Source organism: Erpetoichthys calabaricus, chromosome 3, assembly GCF_900747795.2.
Source record: "Erpetoichthys calabaricus chromosome 3, fErpCal1.3, whole genome shotgun sequence".
Lineage (NCBI taxonomy): Eukaryota > Metazoa > Chordata > Cladistia > Polypteriformes > Polypteridae > Erpetoichthys > Erpetoichthys calabaricus.
The window spans coordinates 50749219-50770208 of NC_041396.2; the positions used below are offsets into that span (position 1 = coordinate 50749219).

At 36.9% G+C, this 20990-nt stretch overlaps 2 protein-coding genes across 2 annotated transcripts in view; both read right to left on the reverse strand.

The window, feature by feature from the left end:
• LOC114648025 (uncharacterized) overlaps positions 1-20805 on the reverse strand; it is a 61497-nt gene extending 40692 nt beyond the window's left edge. The window contains exons 1-6 of the mRNA XM_051924687.1: positions 20786-20805; positions 20576-20639; positions 18715-18736; positions 15710-15832; positions 13196-13321; positions 2627-2721 (exon numbers count right to left, since the gene is read on the reverse strand). Of these exons, the coding sequence (XP_051780647.1) occupies positions 2627-2721; positions 13196-13321; positions 15710-15832; positions 18715-18736; positions 20576-20639; positions 20786-20805 (450 nt within the window). The remainder of the gene's footprint in view (positions 1-2626; positions 2722-13195; positions 13322-15709; positions 15833-18714; positions 18737-20575; positions 20640-20785) is intronic.
• LOC114648027 (adhesion G protein-coupled receptor F5-like) overlaps positions 1-20990 on the reverse strand; it is a 395766-nt gene that overhangs the window by 196280 nt on the left and 178496 nt on the right. The window lies entirely within an intron of this gene.

The window sequence follows — 20990 nt, forward strand, 5'->3', positions numbered from 1 at the left end:
CCTGGCATTCACACCAAAGAGTTCAATCTTTGTCTCATCAGACCAGAGAATTTTCTTTCTCATGGTCTGAGAGTCCTTCAGGTGCCTTTTGGCAAACTCCAGGTGGGCTGCCATGTGCCTTTTACTAAGGAGTGGCTTCCGTCTGGTCACTCTACCATTCAGGCCTGATTGGTGGATTGCTGCAGAGATGGTTGTCCTTCTGGAAGGTTCTCCTTTCTCCACAGAAGACCTCTGGAGCTCTGACAGAGTGACCATCGGGTTCTTGGTCACCTCCCTGACTAAGGCCCTTCTCCCCCGATCACTCAGTTTAGATGGCCGGCTAGCTCTAGGAAGAGTCCTGGTGGTTTCGAACTTCTTCCACTTACGTACGATGGAGGCCACTGTGGTGATTGGGACCTTCAAATCAGCAGAAATGTTTCTGTAACCTTCCCCAGATTTGTGCCTCGAGACAATCCTGTCTCGGAGGTCTACAGACAATTCCTTTGATTTCATGCTTGGTTTGTGCTCTGACATGAACTGTCAACTGTGGGACCTTATATAGTCAGGTGTGTGCCTTTCCAAGTCATGTCCAATCAACTGAATTTACCACAGGTGGACTCCAATTAAGCTGCAGAAACATCTCAAGGATGATCAGGGGGAACAGGATGCACCTGAGCTCAATTTTGAGCTTCATGGCAAAGGCTGTGAATACTTATGTACATGTGCTTTCTCAATTTTTTTATTTTTAATAAATTTGCAAAAATCTGAAGTAAACTTTTTTCACGTTGTCATTAATAGGGGTGTAGTGTGTAGAATTCTGAGGAAAAAAATGGATTTAATCCATTTTGGAATAAGGCTGTAACATAACAAAATGTGGAAAAAGTGATGCGCTGTGAATACTTTCCGGATGCACTGTATATACCAATATTTGCCAGTTTGAAGTATATTCTTGTACTTCACTTTAACCTGTTCCCGTGTTCTCTTTGTGCTCATGTTTGATCTGGAATTATGACATATTAAATAATAATTAATCTGACACATAGGAAATGAAACGCTGCTTTCAGTAAGTACAATGCACACGCGTTTAATTTGTCGGCCACTTTTTGCCAGCCGTCTTTTCTGGTTTGGGCTGCTTTTGCAGTGTTACCCCTTGTGCATATTAAATTTTGAAATTCTTCATGTCTTTCGAATAAAAGGTCCTGCTCCGCTTGTGTGGGAAAAAAAAAATGCGCCCGTTCTTTCGTCATTTTGTTACAGCCTATCAAAGACTTGCTGTTCATGTTTTCTAGACTCAATATATATGGGCTTTTCAATCAGCGTGGATGTGTGCATTCATCTCGGATGATTAGATCCAGCTAAACTAATCTACTACATGGCCGTGTTTGAAAAACCGACTTATCCTGGATGAGTTTCACTGGCATTAACTCATCCAAGATGAGGCATCTGATCTCGGATGATTTAAGTGACGTACGGAAAATACCCCCCAGGTCTGGCAGATCCAAAGCCCCAACAGAATAGAAAACAAAGGTGCACACTGCTCACCTGTTTCACCATCAAAAAAGTCAAGATGTCATTTACAGCAGTATTAAATTCTGCAGTTATTGTTCAGATATTCTTTTCATTAGCATTAATTTTAAAATGTCTAAAACACAGTGATTTGGAAGTATTTCAATTTTGTGACCTCAATAACAGTGCAATATTATTAAACTTTTAAACAGATTCTGAATATCTCAGGGTTCTCAAACTCCGGTCCTGGAGGGCCCCAGTGGCTGCAGGTTTTCATTCTAACCCTTTTCTATAATTAGTGACCTGTTTTTGCTGCTAATTAACTTCTCTTGAATTCATTTTAATTGACTTGTTCTTGAAGACTCAGACCCCTTAATTAGCAGCCAAACAATAATGAGATACAAAATAAGCCAAAACATGACCAGCAAACTGTGTCGATCATACAATATCTGAAAATAAAGAAAGATGAAGGTCTCAGGAATGTTGGTCTGCTCAGGTACACAAAACATTTTAACAGAGCTCTTAGAAAAGAGAAGATCAACAGTTTCTGAAATGTCTGCTATTGCACAATGAGAGCAGCAACAAGGAATGGAATTAAAGAACGGGTTTAATTAACAACAAGAATCAGAACCTCATTAAGCAAATGGTTGGAGTGAAATTGGTTGGAGTTTGAGGCCCTGACTTAGCTGTCTTATGTTGGCTCACTCATTTCACATTTCAATTCTGTTTGGGTGCCACTTAAGGAAAGAAATGAAGCAATTCAGAGGAACGGTGAAGAAATTCAGGAGAACAAATCTTGAAAAACAATTAAAATTAATTCAAAAGAAGTTAATTAGCAGCAAAAACAGGTCACTAATTAAGAAAAGGGTTAAAATGAAAACCTGCAGACACTGAGGCCCTCCAGGACCAGAAGTTGAGAACGCTGACCATAAGCATTACATGCACTCCTCACTAAGAGGAAAGTAAAATAAGTCCAATCCCAGATAGGCAGCTGTAACTTCTAGTTTTGTCTGATGTGCCATATTACTCACAATTTAGATACCTACAGTTTATTTTATGGTCATCTTTCGTTAATAACATTTACAAAGAGCATTAAAGATATTGGCATACCTTTAAAAAATATTTTTGTTGTTGTACTTACAATAGCGTTCGCTTTCTGTTGGAACTCATTAACCTTTGCTGGTATTTGAAGATATTCAGGGCTCTCATTAAGAATTAGTGTTCCTGAAATATGAACTAAAATATAATGAAAAACATTGGAGTTACCAATAAACAAAGCACATCTACAAACATGTGAGCAAACATCTGCATTCCACTCCAATGTAACAGCAACCTCAGTGCTCAGTGTTCCAGACAATTTGCCATAATGCTTGTACCCTCGATATCTTTACTGTTAGCCAAAAAAATAAGTGATAAGGTTTGCTTTTTAAATTTAAGATTATTTTTTCAAGATTGTGGCATACATTCATTTACCTTACAAACCTGTGTTGTTAAATGAAACTGTATTTATAAAGGGCAGCTAAAGGAGCAAGAGAAGAAGCATGAAACAAAGGCCTTAAAACTAATCAAATACAGTACGTCCACTTTGAAACAGCAAATAAATTCTTTTTTAGAAAACATGTTATCAGTGAAAACAAAGTTGGAGTAATAACTTTTTATTGCAGGTTCTTGCCACTGTCTTTCCTGATGGAAGGATTTTGATTCATCACTTTATAGTTAAACATGAAGGGGTAGCTGGCCTTCCTTAAAAATGGTGAAGTGTGACGAAAATGCATTGCGTTTTTGCATGAAGAATACTGACAGGCACTTGGCATATTTGTGTTCAATCTCAAGAATTGAATAAATACACACAAACCTTTTCAGCTCTGATGTATTAATAACATTTCTTTTGGTGTCCCATTAGCCTCCACTGTACTCAGTAGAGGTATACATTGTTTTTATATGTATAAATGCAGGATAACTTAATAATCCAAATTTCCTGAGCAAAAATATGTATGACACAAATATGAAATACTAACATCGACTATAAATACATTGATCTTTTACGCTAGATAGGTTGAAGATGCTATCCCCCACCTAGAAACAGCACTACTGCCTTTATTCATAGGACTTCACTGCTGTATCAGTTCAGAGGTTCAATGTCACTTTATTACCACCTACTGGTATAACCCTGAGAAGAACATACACTGACGATTAGATCTTACTTTATAATGAAGTGCATTTCTCAAGTGAAGTTCCAGATCAGTATTACTTCATATTGTTTATTATAGCCTACTATATCTAAAGAAGTATGACTAACTGAACACTTTACAAAGGAATATCTGGTATGGCGATGAAAGCATTTTATATTATTGGAACTTAGTATGTAGTCATATGAAAAGAAAGGATAATACCAGGAGGACAGTTAAGAGGAGGATGCGCCATGTGAAATGAGGTCATCAGTGGAGTCCCTCAGGGATCTGTCCTGGAGTCTGTTATTTTCTTGATTAATATTAATGACAGAGATTTAGGTATTGTTAGTAGCCTTGTGAAATTTGCACATGACACTAAAATTGGAAGAATGACAGGCACTGAGGAAGCTGCAAAAAAATGTCAAGCTTCTCACTTGAAACTAGTCTAGTAGTAGTCTAAACTAGAAAAGCACAAAGGGCTACACATGGGCAAAAAGAGTGCTAATTTTAAATGCCAGATAGGAAGCACTGTCCTAAATGAATTAATGTAAGAAAAGGTTTATAGTGACACAACCTTTTCATTGTTTAAGTAATGCGCAGAAGCTAATAAAAAGGCAAATAAAATGTGAGGTTATATTATAAAAACTGATGAATACAATTTATGCTCAGACTATTTAATGCACTAGTGAGACCTCATCTGAAATATAATGTACAATTCTGGTCTCCACAGTGCAAGAACGACACTTGAAGCTGTGCAGAGGAGAGGAGAGCAGCAGGTGCATCCCAGGACTGAAGGACATGGCGTACGTACTCAGGCAAACAGGCTCAGAGAATTCAACCTGTTTAGTCGCAAGCAGAAGAAACCGTGTGGGGAGCTAATCCAGGACTTCAATATCCACAAAGGACACACTTGAGGACACCAACGGAAATGAAGGGGAAGTCGTCTCCACTCTTTCGTCAAATTTCTTATGTTCTGATGTAATTAGTTTTTTTCTTGAAGTACATTGGGCTTCTACTGATCAAAAGATAAGGAAAGGCTCTTCAATTTTCAACGGGAAACTTTCAGTATGCTCTTCTGTATTTTTTAAATAATGGTAGATGATTGATCTTGCAGTGAAATGTGTTTTGACTTTTCAGTATGACGGAATAACCAGAACAGCATGTGACTAAATACCACGAACACAAAGGTGAATAGAAAAGATGGCAAATCATGGTTACTGAATGGGCCCTAGCAGTAGAGGACAAGTTTAGAAGGGGAAGCAGAGACAGAAATTGTAGCAGGCATTTCTGTGAGCCTTTCCATTTGATAAAAGTGTTGTAGTGCCAGGTTCTCTGGCACAGCAGGGTTTTCATTCTGCTATTTGTTTAACACTTTGAGGTTCAACATGTAGAAAATAGAAAAAGCAGCTGGATTTGATAACTTCTGTGGTAATCTTTTAGTTAATATTAAGCTTGTCAGAGGAGATTGATTCTACATCAAAGAATGTTAAAAATGCTATAAAATGTGAAACATAAAATGTAATACATTGTTGGGTTTTGGTTGCAGTGGAATTCAACTTATTATATCAGGGTCTAAGAGTTGATAGTAATATAGTTGATAAAAACATCTTTGTTGCAAATCCAGTTAGAGATAGCAGTATGCAAATGATACCACAAGGAAACAAAAAAGTAGGAAATGGCACTCTTTAAAGACTGGCTGTAATATGTAAACTTGCATTCTGACTGAGATGGCAAAATACACACTGGGACTATAAGTTTTACATTTCTTATTATTAAGATTAATAGATTTTTCATTTTCTTTCCATCAAAGGAAACTTTTCACATTGTTACATAAAACTGGCTCATTTATGGTCCATGGTGACCAAGCTGAGAACTCCTTGAACCAACTGGAAAGTACAAGGATGAGCCCCAAATATCCTTATAGTATTTTAAGAAGAAAGAAGCAGTTAAACAAGTGATGTACACAATTTACACTAATAAATATATAAAAAAATCTTAAAAAAACAAAAAAATAATTAAAAATAGAACTGACTTAAACACTCAAACATTTTCAAACATGGAGATTGCTAAATGGAAATATTATTGCTATTGCTATAAGAGCGCCTATTGATTGAGTGGGTCTAGCTACTTGCAGTGTTTATTGTGTAACATAATAAATACAACCATGTCTCTGTGTCTTCTTGTGTTGATGCTCTTCACATGTGTTGTGAACAAAAAAAATTACATTTTATAATTTACTATTTTACATTCACTAACAATTAAGATAAGGACTGAAGTAACTTGCTTGCACACAAACTTCAACATTTTCTTGGAAAGTTTACATACAAAAAATGAAAATGCATGTCAGAATATGAATCTAAATTATGACACACTGTAATAATAACATGTATATTTGATTGGATATCAAAGACTGTTTTGCACTGTAAATCTATTTATGAGCTCAATGATCAGGAGGCCGTACATCACAGTAAAATAATTAACATAGCTCTCATACTTTTACCATAAATACTCGTGTTTGAGTTCTCTCACAGATAAGTCAGGGTTTGATTTTACTGTATAGTTGCTGGTATTTTATAATGTCGGTCGTATAAGTCCAATGCAGAAAACTCACGCCATTAGTTCAAGAGATTATGATATGCTATTGCCCACCTGAGAGAGTAACCACGGAGCACACTGCCTTTTTTTTCTATGTATTGTGCCTACATGACCACATGTTAATACCTGAACTATTCTGAAGTGATATTTGCACTGTTTTGTGTTTTTTGTATCTCACACCCTCATAAACCTTTATTGTAAGAGCGTCCCTTATCTATGATGAAACGTTCGATCAGAAGAAAATATGAAGCTGGTTTTAAATTAAAAGCTGTTGAAGTGGCAAAAGAAATTGGTAACTGTGCTGCTGCAACAAAATTCGATGTGTCTGAGAAACTTGTGCGAGATTGGAGGAGGCAAGAAGATGTAAGAAAATAAACAAAAAATTAAGTGTCGTATTTTTGAACTGGTGTATAAGTCGGGGTCTGATTTTATGATTGATTTTTTGGGATTTCAAGATCCAACTTATATGTGAGTATATACGGTAATTATGAACATTCCTGGACACACAATAAGATCAACTTTGTCCAGTGCTGCCCTTAGCCAGTTTTCTTGGGCCCCCACCCCTCCCTGCATCCACTACATTAGTATTTCTTATAACAGCTTAAATAAATATAAAAATAAATAATAGATGAACAAAGAAGCATGCATTAAAAACGTAACATTAGCTTTTTGATTAGTCTCCTTTATAAATGAATGCCTAATTAGTAATAATAATAATAATATAATGGTTTAGTGTATCAGTGCGCTGTTGCTCTTTGTTACTTGATACAGCCAGAGTTTCACTTGTGACATATGATACAACATCAACAAAAACAATTATAATACTACTACTACTACTACTACTACTACTAATAATAATAATAATAAAAAATGTAAAATACTGCTACTAATAATAATAAAATAAAAACTACTACTATACTGCTGAATGTGCTTAAAAAACTTACTTAATGCAGTAATTACAGGGTCAAAATGGTGCTTTTCCACAATTCAGCCAATCACTAACCAGTAAGCAGGAGAGCCGCCAGTGTGTTGCTGAAATTTACAAATGTGTACTCAATGAACTCAGAGCACTTCACATGTCAACTAACATAAATAGCCTTTAACAAAGTGTAGAGGTCCTGAGGTCTATACAGTATGGCGGTAATAAATAATCCTTGACCAAGTGACAGCTAGGTACTGTAATGTCAGATAATATCTGTTAAACACTCGACATCAAAACTATTACACACGATGCTACTCCACTTTTACCCCAGTAAACCACTAGCTTTAGTGTAGTAGTAGGTGATGTAACTTTAGCTAGCTTACTGGTAAGTTAGACAAATTTAAACATCTAAAACACACCTGCAGCTAGTGTAGTATAAGCTGCTTCTTTATGCTTTATTTTTTTTCTTTTCTGTGCACCTGGCTGGTGTTGATTTGACGCCATCTCTCTGCATCATTAATGGACAGATACTGAGACTGTCAATGATGTTAACTTGACGATTCATGAAACAGCATCAACCTGTGGACCTCCAGAGCTCTTCTCTGTGGAGGTCACTGCTTTACGTTATACTTCAGTGATGTTACATGATACAACCCAGTTACAGAATGGTTAAAATTAGGGTAGTGGTTGGAGTTGTCTAAACCAAGTCAAGTACACCAAGAAACTCAAAATCTCTGACTAATTACTGATTACTAGCATTGCTGAATGCCACAATTGATCATTACTTGTCTAGCTGAGGTCCTGTAAGGGCACAAAGGATGCTTTGTAGAATCCTCTATTAGTGGTAGCGAAAATAAAAGACAGTCCCAGGCATTAAGCAGCCTACCATTAGAGGTTCCTGAGGTTAAATATGCAAAGTACAATGTGGACAGTGAGAGATATAAGAGGTTACATAGCTGGTTTTGACATTTTTTTTAACATTTTATTAAAATTATTTAATATCAAAAAAATATTCCATACAAGCAAGTCAAGTTTAAAAAAACTAGATTCAAATCAAATCAACCCCCACCCTTGAGAAAGAGAGTTAGGCCAACAGAGTAAAACTTTAATAGTAGGCCAAATAAATAAGTAAATAAATAAATATACATAGAATAAAAAAGAGAAGAGAATCCGCTTCATCGATTTAAATGCTTATTCTAAAATGTTATTGATTAGACACTGCCAGGTTATGAAAAAGTTTTGTACAGATTCTGTAAGTAAGAATTAGATTTTTTCCAATTTCAAATAATATATAACATCAGTTAGATAGATAGATAGATAGATAGATAGATAGATACTTTATTAATCCCAATGGGAAATTCACATTCTTCAGCAGCAGCATACTGATACAATAAATAATATTAAATTAAAAAATGATAATTAGTGGATTAGGAGGGATTGTGACACCAAGGCTGTCTGAGAGGCATTTAATGATTTTGGTCCAAAATTATGTTAATTTGGTGCAGGCCCAAAACATATGGCCCAATGAGGCTGCAACGTTCGCAGGTTGGATCTTGCCCTGGAAACATTTTGGACAGTTTTAAGCAAGACAGATGTGCTCGATACATAATTTTGAGTTGAATAATTGTATGCTTTGTGCATATGGAGCTCGAGTGAATTCTGTGCATTGCTACCTCCCACTCCTTTTCTGAAATGTTGAGTGAGAGATCCTTGTCCTACTGTACTCTGGGATCTTTGAAAGGAAGGGACTGATCATATTTTTTCTGTAATGGAGGTAGGTGGGAGGTGAGGAAAATTGGGCAGGTTCTGTTTAACAAAGTTTCTAATTTGGAGGTAGTGAAAGAAATGTGTTGCTGAAAAGATACATTTGGAGTGTAATTGTTTGTAGGATGCAAAGACATTGTCTATGTACAGATCTCTAAGGGATTTAATCCCAAATGTTTTACAGACATTAAAAACTGTGTATGTTTGAGAGCGTGGAAAAAGGTGGTTCTCGTGCAGAGGTACCACAGATAAAAGCTTCACTATCTATAAGTACTTCCTACATTGATTCCATATTCTGAGTGAATGGAGCACAATTGGGTTGTTAGTATATTGGCAATTACTTGTATTCATTGGGGTACAAAGCAAGGAATATAATGAAGTAATACAGTATTTTGTTTCTATTGCAGACCAAGCCAGTGTATGTTCATCTGTTTGTGTCAATGTCCAGGTTTTTATAGCTTTTATATTTCCCGCCCAGTAATTAAATTGAAAGTTAGGTACAGCCATGCCACCTTCTGCCTTAGGTCTTTGTAGGGTCACTCTTTGGATATGTGGATGTTTTGAATTCCAAATAAATTAGGTTATGATTGAATCTAACTTCTTAAAAAATTATTTATTGATGTATATTGGAATGTTCTGAAATATAAAAAGAAGCTTAGGAAGGATATTCATCTTGACAGTGTCAATTCTACCAGCTAAAGTGAGATAATGGGTAGACCATCTATGTAAGTCTTGCTTAATTTTTTCTATGCAGACAGCAAAATTTTGTTTATAAAGAGCTGTATGTTTACTTGTGATTTTTGAGCCCTAGGTATTTAAACTGATCTGCGATGGTAAAAGGGAAGGTGTCCAATCTAATATTGTGTGTTTGAGAGTTCACTTGAAAGAGCACACTTTTAATCAAATTAATTCTGTAATTCTGTTAGTGCTGTTAGGACTGCAGGCACAGTATTTTGTGGATCTGATATATATAGTACCATACCATCTGCATATAGTGAAATTTTCTGATTAAGTCCTTCGCTGATAATCCCCTTTATCGCAGAAGCATTTTGACAGTGAATTGCAAGTGGCTCAATGGCGATTGCAAAAAGCAGTGGTGACAAGGGGCATCCTTGTCTAGTACCACATTCTAGTCTGAAGTAGTTTGATCCATGCACAAATGTTCAGGCCAAACCCAAATTTCTCTAATGTAGTGAAAAGATAGTTCAATTCAACCATATCAAATGCTCTCCGAGTTGTCAGACTTTGTGGTTGAATATATTACATTAAACAGGCATTGAAGATTGGAAGCTATGTGTCTGCCTTTAATAAATCCAGTTTGGTCTTGTGATATTATTGAAGGAAGCATTTTTTCAATCCTTCTAGCTAGGACTTTGGAGAGTATCTGATCATCATTATTCAGAAGTGAGATTGGTCTGTATGATCCACATTGTAATAAGTGCTTATTTTGCTTAGGAAAGATGGTAATTATTGCTTGGTGAAAAGTTTGAGGTAGAACTTTATTGTCTTTAGCTGCTGTAAGTGTCGGTAATAAAAGGTAGTTAAGTTGATAGGGAATATTTTAAAAAATTCTGCAGGCTAGCCATCAGGGCCTGTTGCTTTCTCACTGTGAAGTTAGTTTATAGCATCTAGAAATTCTGACAGTTCAGTGGTTTATTCAATTCCTCTGCACTGAGTGTATCTAGTTACGGTATTTATAATGCATCCAAAAAACGCATTAGGTTGTGTCTTATCTTCTTTAAACTGAGTAGAATATAAGGACTTCTAGTAGTCTCTAAATGTGTGCATTATATTATTATGGTCAATGATTGTGTCTCCATCTGGTAATTGCTGGGATTGCACTGTGATCATATTAGCTTTCTCTCCGTGTTTATAGTAATGTTCTGTTTCTTTAGTTGTCACAAGGTTGAATTCTGTGTGCAGAACCTATCTTTTCCTATGAAGTGCCTCATTTGGACACCTGGCACGTTCTTAATCTATTCTGGTAATTTCATTGATTAGTTCTGATGCCTTCTTGTTTTCCAATTTATTTTTGTGTGAAAGATATGAAATAATCTGACCTCCTAAGAAAGCCTTTAGGGTTTCCCAGAGTATTCCTGCAGAGACCTTGGAGGATGTATTTGTCATTAAAAACTTTTGCTAGGATATAAATTCTCTTCAGTTTTTGTCTGCTAATAAAAGTGGATTAAGACGCCAGTTGCAAAATGAGTATGTGGGGCCTAGTGATTTTAGCTTCATGATCAAAGTAGGGAGTTGTTGGAGATAATAGCGTCGTACTTACAAGATTTAATCGTAGGCAACAAATTGTTACCTATAAAGAAATAATCAATTCTTGAGTAACAGTGATGCACTGGTGAATAGAAGGAATATGCTCTTGAGTTTGGGTTTAGAAATCTCCAGGGGTCTGATAAGTTGTGATCAGTTACAAACTGTGTAATTGTTTTTGGAGTGTTAGATGCCATCGCCCCTGTGGCAGGACACCTATCTAGGTCTAGATTTAAAACACAATTAAAGTCTCCAGCTATTATAATTTTGTGAGTCCCTATCATCCACATAGGGTGCGTAGATATTTATCAAAATCATTTTACAGTTTAATAAATTACCCATGACAATCACATATCTCCCTTCAGGATCAGATACTACATCTGATACTACAAATGAGATTGTTCTATGTATAAGAATTCCCACACCTCTAGTTTTCTTTGTAAAGTTGGAATTGAATATTTGTCCAGTTCATGCCCTGTACAGCTGAAACTAATCCTTGCTTATTAACTGGGTCTCCTGTAAAAATACTATTTTAGTGTTTAGACCTGTTAGGTATGAGAGAATATTTTTTTCTCTTTAATTCCTGATTGAGACCTTTAACATTCCATCACACAAAGTTAACTGTTTGGTCATGGAGACATTACTTCTGAACTTCTGTTACCATTCTGTAAACTTAATTTAAGATAAGACAACTTTTACCTTAATTTTCAGTTTTTCAAGGAGTTATTGTCATGAAGCCTATTGTAACATTGGCATTTGTAATTATAACGATTAAAAGGATAGATTAGAAACAGCTTGGTCTCTTTCTCTCCCACCCTAGTACCCCCGCCCTCCCTGTTTTGCCTCCCATTGTGAAGCTAGATCACACTTCACAAACTCCCAGTTCTCTGACATACCTAGAGACACATCCATCCATCCATCCATTTTCCAACCCGCTGAATCCGAACACAGGGTCACGGGGGTCTGCTGGAGCCAATCCCAGCCAACATAGGGCACAAGGCAGGAACTAATCCTGGGCAGGGTGCCAACCCACCGCAGGACACACACAAACACACCCACACACCAAGCACACACTAGGGCCAATTTAGAATTGCCAATCCACCTAACCTGCATGTCTTTGGACTGTGGGAGGAAACCGGAGCGCCCGGAGGAAACCCACGCAGACACGGGGAGAACATGCAAACTCCACGCAGGGAGGGCCCGGGAAGCGAACCCAGGTCCCCAGGTCTCCCAACTGCGAGGCAGCAGCGCTACCCACTGCGCCACCGTGCCGCCCCCCCTAGGGACACAGCACGTCCAAAATAAAACTAGCCTCCCAGCAGTGGCAGATGAGGATTAAAATAGAGATATCTATTGACAATACCGTCCAAATACTATAAACATAAAATATAATCTTAAACAGTCTTGACAGAATAAACCCAGGGAATGATGTTAAACAGTAGCCCTGGATAAACATAGTAAACACTAATACAATAAACCAAGAGGAAGATGTTAAACACTCCCCTTAAAAAAAAAAAAAAAAGACATTTCTTTCTATTCCTCCATTAAGAAAAGAACTTAAGAAGTTAGTTGGTACCTTTTGTATTAGGTGCACATCACACCAACTGTATGCGGATAGCACGATAAAACAGTGGACATCTGGTTCTGTTGTACAGTAGTTATAATTTTTACAAGAAAAAATCAGCAATATCAGCAAAACAGAACTATAGGACTGTGTTTTTATTTTGATAGTAATGATTTGTTGTGATCATCAATTGCAAACATGCAACTAAATACATTTAGAATCCATGATGTGACACATTCAAATAATGGGGTAGAATGGGGTGAAAACATTTTATAGATACTGAATAATAATGAAAATATTAACAACAAACAATTTGTATTTTGAAGAATTGTGGTATGGTGTTTTATATCAGTTTACTAATTCTAAGAGTTTATCAGAATCTGCCTTTTTTCATGAATCTGACTTCAAACAATAATTCATAATTCTTACCTCTGTATATAGACTGGCATCTAGGAGGAGAATCAATGGATGACACATTGCAAACCTGCCCTCCTACACATGTCTGGTCTTGCCACTGATAATATTGTTCACATTGGCAGTATCCACTACTACAATCTAAAAACAAATTAAGCAAACATAGCTGTAAAATGAAAGTTTGTACAGCCTGATTTCCTTAAAAATAAACTTTTATCTATAAACAGAATTCAGGAGATAGGTCATGCCTTGTCTAGTGCCACATCACAACTTCACCTGACTCTTAAAAGAATACTCTACCCAAAAATATTTTTTATATGTTTCTTACTCCATGTAGTTTGTAGTGATGGCTGAGAAAAGAAATTTAATCTCATGGTTTTGTGTAGAATGGAACTAACAAAGTTTATGCTTTAATAGAAATGGCTGTCGACCAACTCTGGGAAAAGTCAAATACTAACAAAACATCTGTGAAAAAAATATCACATAACTCTCATAACATCATGTCATACTGAAAACATGCAAAATGCATGCAGTTTTGCTAAAATATGATTAAACTGATTAATTGATAGTCCAAAACCTGGAAGCTCTTTCACATGGGGTCATGTTTTCAGATTGAAGACCTGCCTCTCCCCCAGGTCTACTGGCCAAGAGTCCAGTCTTCATTTTGCACGTTTTGAGTATATGACTGGATTATGTGACACGTGTAACATGAAATGTTTCATGGGATATTTTACTATTGATTAATATTGGTCACTGTCTGCTTCTATTAAAGCATAAACATGGGACAGTTACTGCTATGATATAACAGAAGTTTAAAATGATTTTATAAGTTTATAATTATTTACACTCCCTTCTGCCTGAAAACATGAGGTTAAACTTTTTTCTCTATTATCCAAACAAACTTCATGGGGTAAATATTTAAAAAGCCATCATTTTTGGATTGGGTATTATAACCTGTATACCTGTTGAGTCTGCATATTCTCTCCAAGCATGTTTGGTGTTACTCCAGCGTCCTCCCAGATCCCAGAATCTACATTGGCCCAGTGTGAGTAGATGTGTTTGAGTTTGCCCTGGGATGTTTTAGTAATCCATTCTGGGTTTTGTCCTACTTTTTATCCAATGCTGGCCAATTAGTCATGGCCAATTAGTCATAGTTCTGCATATGAGAGCATCCACAACAGCCTTGTCTTTCATAAAGTCTGTGCAATATGGGTATCGAAACAGCTCACAGAGGAGCATAAGTGCAATCTTCTAACCACCTGTCAACTCTTATTGGACTGCTACGGTAATGAAGGTGATTCATTTTTGAAGAGAAACTGATGCTCACAGTGTTTTGGGCCTTACAAGAACAATATTGGAACATTATCAGGAAAGGAATTCAACTGTGAACAGTGCAAGTTACATTGTGAAGATGCACAATGAGCTGAAGCCTGCAATTCAAAGCAAACACCGCAGCTTATTGAAAGGAGTTTATTATTGCAAAACATTGTGCGCCCACATACTGCTGTCCATATGCATGAAACACTTCAAAATCTGGGATTGGATGTATTGGATCATCCTTCATACAGCCATGACTTAATTTATGTGGATCACTATCAGTTCGGTTGCTGACTTCCCACAGACAAACATGTGGAGGAAGTGGTGCATGTGTGGATGAGGGACTAAGCAAAAATGTTGTTTTTTGAGGGCATAAACAAACTTGTGAAACTTCGGACCAAGGAGACTATGTTAAAAAATAATGTGTCTATGTGTTCTTTCTGTAGTTCTAATACATTTAAGAAACCAAGTAGTGCAGATAATTCTTGACTAACCCTCTGTATATATAACACAACGCTACCCAATTTAGTAAAAATAACATAGGAGGTACTGTAGTATGTCCCCAAACACACTCCAATAAAATCAGCACTGAGTGCTAATTACAATTTTTGAACAGCTTTGCAATAAAGTAATAATAATGGGGTGGTCTGTTATATGTGACAAGCACCCTCAACCCAAAAATAAGACAACAGACAACCAGCTATGTGAAGCTATGTGAAGTTTGGCATTGTGACAATTATTTAGCATCACGATATAGTTAAACCCTCACTTTGTTAAACAGAAATCTAATTTATAAGCTATCCTAATGTAACAAAGATTTAGGACAAAAAGGAAACAATGTGAGAAATGTTTGTTTCAGGAGTTGTAGCTTCAAATTCTAGATCCAAAATCGTGGCTTAGTGGTCAAGAAGGTGTATGTGTTTGTCCGTATTTTATTATTGTCAACTGCTCGGAGGAGAAATTCCATTAAGAATTTGATTTTACTGTATAGATATGACAATACACTTGAGCTAAAATTCTGAATTTAGTCATTCCACCTTCTAGTTGAAGAGCTATGAGCTTTGTGACAGCAGCCCAGATCGACAATCATAACCCATCTCCCTTATACACAGCACATACTAATTGAAATAATTGCATTTGACAACTATTAAGCTGTTTATGATATCAACATCTATAATCACCCCATCTTATATATTTTTCAAGCAGACCTACTGGTAGTAGCATTGAGATCACCAAATCTGAAGTTGACCAATGCTGAAGAAACATTTGCAATGTAATCTGGAACAGGAACACCACTATCGATTGTTATTTTAAAGTATAATGTTTTTGAATAACCTGAAAAAAGGAAAAAAAAAGAATGTTATCACTGCTTGAAGCTAGACTACACCAAAAAAGCTTAAATAGACTCTATGGAAGCTTAGCAGTTCTTCAGATAAGGCCACTTGTCTGATGCGGTATCTGATCAGATATGGTCAGATACAGGTATGTGGGATGACAGAGAGAGAGAGAGAGAGAGCAACTAAGAAAGTAAATAACTTCCTTCTCCGTGGCTGGACCCTCTGCCCATGACTTCCCCAGTTTTTAAATCTTGTAAACCAAATTGGGCTCTTCTCATTTTCCTTATGTACATTAAGTTCAGCTCTTTAGGTCTCCAGCCCTGAGCCTTTCCCAGATGGACAGTGTATCAAGTGATTTCATCGCCTATCAAGATGGAGCTTTCATAAGCTGAAGGGGATTCTGTTTTGCTTGCAGCCTTAGGCCTCTGAAGCAAGTCCTGAATGTTTATTAGAGGTACTTCTCATGGTCTGTGGAGGAGTAAAGTATTTCTTTTGGTTTCTTAGTTGTGTTGTTCCATTAGGAAGACACTATAAAAGACTTGTTGTGTTAGTTTTTGTGCTAATTTGTAATCAGGTAGCTCAGACAATGTAACTTAAGATGTTTTTGTGCTCCCAAATATAACATTACAACATTCTCAATGAGAACGGGTTATTCGGCCCATCAAAGCTCATCCTGTCCGCCAATTGACTCCACCCCTTCCAGTCACTGGACCATAAAAGTATGACCACTGCTATGGTGTATAAAATCTGTACATTTTGGTTTAATTTTCCATTATATTTTGTTCAAGACAAGACAACAGATAAACTACATTTAGGATAAAAAAAGGCTTATCCTCTTCTCTTACACCTCACTTTTATAACAGTTGTTCACAGCTTAGTGCTAGTTTGGTATTACAGCCTGGGAAAGGAAGACTGAGCCGACACCTCAGGCTATTGATACGGACATCTGGGACAACAATTTCGTTTACAGCCTGGGAAAGACGGACATGAGGCAATATCAAATAATTTTATTAGCTGGAAAAAGATAGATTAAAGAGTTTGAGCAAAATTCATCAATCATATTGACAGCCAGCCAATCAGATGCATGTGTTGTGAAACTACGGCATGACATTTCATAATAAATATGCCTCATTTGAAAGCAACGTCAGAAGAAGAGAAAACAGCAACGATGATGTCACTGGTCGTCAGAAAAGCATCATGAACATTGATTGCTAAATCAAACGCCTCCCTAGGACATTCATCCTTGTCATCTGTTACTTTTTTCTTAAGCTTTTTCTAAAGACTATCTACTGTATATTCAGACTTTCCTATCAGTACCTATTTTCTGTTATTCTTTGTTCCAGTGGTATTATTATTATTCTTGTAATAAATACCATGCTGATTTTAACTTTCTATGCTTTGTCTTAATGTCTAGAGTGATTGAAGTAATAAGTTAGATTTCTTTGAGCACCTGGAGCAGCCACAGACATTTGCCATTATATCTGTGCTGCGAGGTTTATAAGGCTGAGAGTGAGGAGCTCCACTCAATAGTTGGAACAGTATGAAAAGAAGGTATTCTTGGCTGATAAATGGCCAAGAGTCAAGAGTGCCGAGTCTTTGTATGTTTAAATGTATTCTTGTAGACCAAAAGTAATATTTAGGTCTGAGATATCACTAAAACACTGTGGTGGGTTGGCACCCTGCCCGGGATTGGTTCCTGCATTGTGCCCTGTGTTGGCTGGGATTGGCTCCAGCAGACCCTCGTGACCCTGTGTTCAGATTCAGCGGGTTGGAAAATGGATGGATGAATATCACTAAAACATTGTATGTTGTTCGTGCCAATAATAAGTAAGTCTCTTGAAGTGCTGAGTGACAGGCTGTGTTATTCCTAAAGCACTTGTGTGGTTTAAAGTGCTAGAGGTTAATCAGCGTGTGTGTGTGTCATTCATAGGGCACTGTTGTGGTTAGGGTCTGTGTGTATGCGTACATCATTGTATGTGTGTGTTCATCTTAAAGTGCAACAGTAGACCAACCCGATAACGAACTTGACGAGAACACTTACCCTTGAGGGAAAACAGGTAAAGGGTAAGTAGAGGGAAATAATACGATAATACAACCACCCAGCAGGAGGTGTCAAATGTTATCCAAGCCACCTGAGCAAAAGAGCTCCACTCTTATCTGATGGCAGACAAAGCAATCTTTCTTGTGATAGCCACGTTATTTTGGTGACAGTAATTTGTGTTTCTTTTTCATGCCATTGAGCATGAAAATCTTTGTTTAATCCTTTGAGTAAACCAGGACGGCCAGGTTGGCGCCCTAAAATGTATCCGTGTATCAGTATGTGATTCCCTCAGATAATCACAACATACTCATTTGCTCTAGTGCCATATCTACTGTAATGTAAAGTTTTGAAGTCATTTAAGTGTTTGATATTAAATTTTCATTTCATTCAACCCTTACTGAAACCTAATTATTTTACAACCTTTTTCTGATATTTACCTAAAGCTGACTCGGTTGCTTCTGAACTCAGCCTGGTGTTAAATTTTTTGCCAGCCATTTTTTTTTCCACTGACTACGTCTGCTTTGTGAGAGCCAAAAGCAGAGTGGGCCGTTTGTCTAAAAGGCATTATAAAAAGTAATATCCGAACCACACTATTATTAAGTATTTCTAAGACCTTGCTGCTACCTGTCAGATAACAATCATTTAGGAAAAAATAAAAATGACTTATCTGAAACTTTTATCCAAACCACTTCACAGGTGCAGAGTACAACTATTAACATGTCTGTAAAGTTGTGGGTCTGGCTGGAAGAGGAGCTTGGTGAGGGTCACAGAGTCAGTAATGAAGAACAAACTGAGAACTTTGAAAAGCTCAACCGGACCACAATGCCTTGTTTATTTACCTTGTGCAGTGGAAGGAACATTCTGAAGATAAAAAGAAGAACATTGTCAAGTTCAATCATAGTTTAGATCTGTTTCATTCTTTACTGATAAAAACTGTATTCTCATTCCACTTAAATGTTCATTTAAGATAATAAATTTTAGGTGGTAGAGAGCAATGTGGTGCATAGTTAGCATTGCTGACAGCTTCAGAGTCCTGCATTGAAATTCAGGCACAGTCTCTCTCTATGTTGAGTTTGTGCTTTCTTCTTATGTCTGCGTGAATTTCCTAGTGTCACACACATGAGAGTAGAAGTCAATAATGACAATTCCACGTCCGACCAGGGGGCGGCGGGGTACACTAACTGTCTTTCTTGATCCCTTGCAGACCATTCTCGGAAAATTCCACAGGGTTCCGGTGCCTTTGATGATGTCAATTCTGGTCCCCGCCCCTGATAATGTCACTTCCGGTCCCGGCTCAGATGACGTCACGTACACTTCCGGCCCCGATGACACTACTTCCTCCACTGGCCTTTTGTCTTTATCCTTTTGTCTTTTAAGTTGTTCTTGAGAACAACTCACAATTTTTAACTACCTTTTTGCAGACAAGGCATATTATACGGGTGGCTGCCCCAAACCTTTATGATGTCTGTTTGTCGTTCTTGTGGCACTAGTTACACCCCAGGTACTGCAGCTTTACTACCACCTCCCAGAGACATGCTGATTAAACTGAATGGTCACTCTAAAGCAGTGTTTGAAGTGGAAACAAATAATCGTCAGTACTCTATACTTTTGACAGCTTCTTGGTCCCTTGTGCAAAGCGCTGAAAAGTTTGCACAGTTTCATAACTGAGTGCAGGGGATGGGAGACTCCTATAAGTTTTAATTAGAAAATACATTGAAGATTTGCAAAAAATCACCACCATCTGAACAAAATATTGTGATGCTGGAATTAATCTGGACAATCCAATTGTCAACGAGACCCACTTCATTGAATCTTCTGGGACAATGAAAACCCCTAGGGATTTTGAACATGTTGATAGATATAAATTATTGAAGAGCAGAGAGGGATTTTAGAGGTTGGTACACATCATTATGCAACTATTTGCCTGTACAGCAGCTGTCCTACTCTTTGTCTTTTATTTCCGGCCCTGGGCGTGGTTAAATCTCTTGGCACAAAGTCTCGTCTTGATATTTCTTAGTTTATAATTTAAAAACAGAGTAAGAATCTGAAAATCTAACAACATCATGTTAAAGTTTGATAAATTCTGAAAAGAAAGATACCAAACATATATATGTAGGTTTTAAAATAAACCCGGCAAAAAACAAGACATAAAAACGTCACATAAAATCCTTGCACAAAATCGTTGTACTTTTAGGCTTAGGATTTTATATATATAGAGTAGATATTTCTCCATTTCTTTTCTGATCCTACATAACCTATTTTGTTCATGCAGCACTGGACAGAAGGAAGGGGTGTGAGCAAGTTTGGACAGCAGTGCATCATGTCTCACACTTGCCAGACTCATAAGGCTCCTTTCAGAGATATCAGTGAAACTAACACTCATGTGTCTGGTATGTGAGGAAAGCTTAAACACATAAAGAAAACCCAGAGAAAAAGACATGAGGTAACATGTAGACTCCATTCAGAGAGAGCTGTGCCAATAACTAACACTAAGTCCTAGGAGCTGGGCAACAGTAGGAGTGCTGATGTTATATGCATCTGTGAAAACATGAATGTTGATATATTTTTCAAATAAAAAGCATTCAGAATGCTGCCTATACTACCATATTCTATTGGACATTTATATAACATATAGTTATAGTGTTACAGCTTTTTATGAACACATTGGTAATTGAATTTGTACGTAGAGTGTACACTGACCTGAATGAAGAGGGCAGTAAATATAAGATAAAATCCTTTCATAACTATTACTTTCCTTTGCAAACTAAAAAAAGAAAATATAAAAAGTAAAAATTAATACCAGTTCAATGTAAGTAAAACACAGAATAACTCAGCACTTAGAAACAATCAACATCTGATTTACATACAATTTAATCATTTAAATTAATATTTTGAATAACAATACCATACCTGTATATCCAGAGGGTCATTTTTATACACTTTAAATAACAAATGCATTTAAAAAACACCTAAGATGAGAGGAAGCTGAAGCCAATCCCAGAATGAGTAAGTGCAAGGTGTGAAACAACAAACAGGGTGCCAGTCCATTTCATGGGCACACTCACAGCCGCTGTCACCTACACTGAGTGATTTTCATTGTTTACAATGTCCCTTT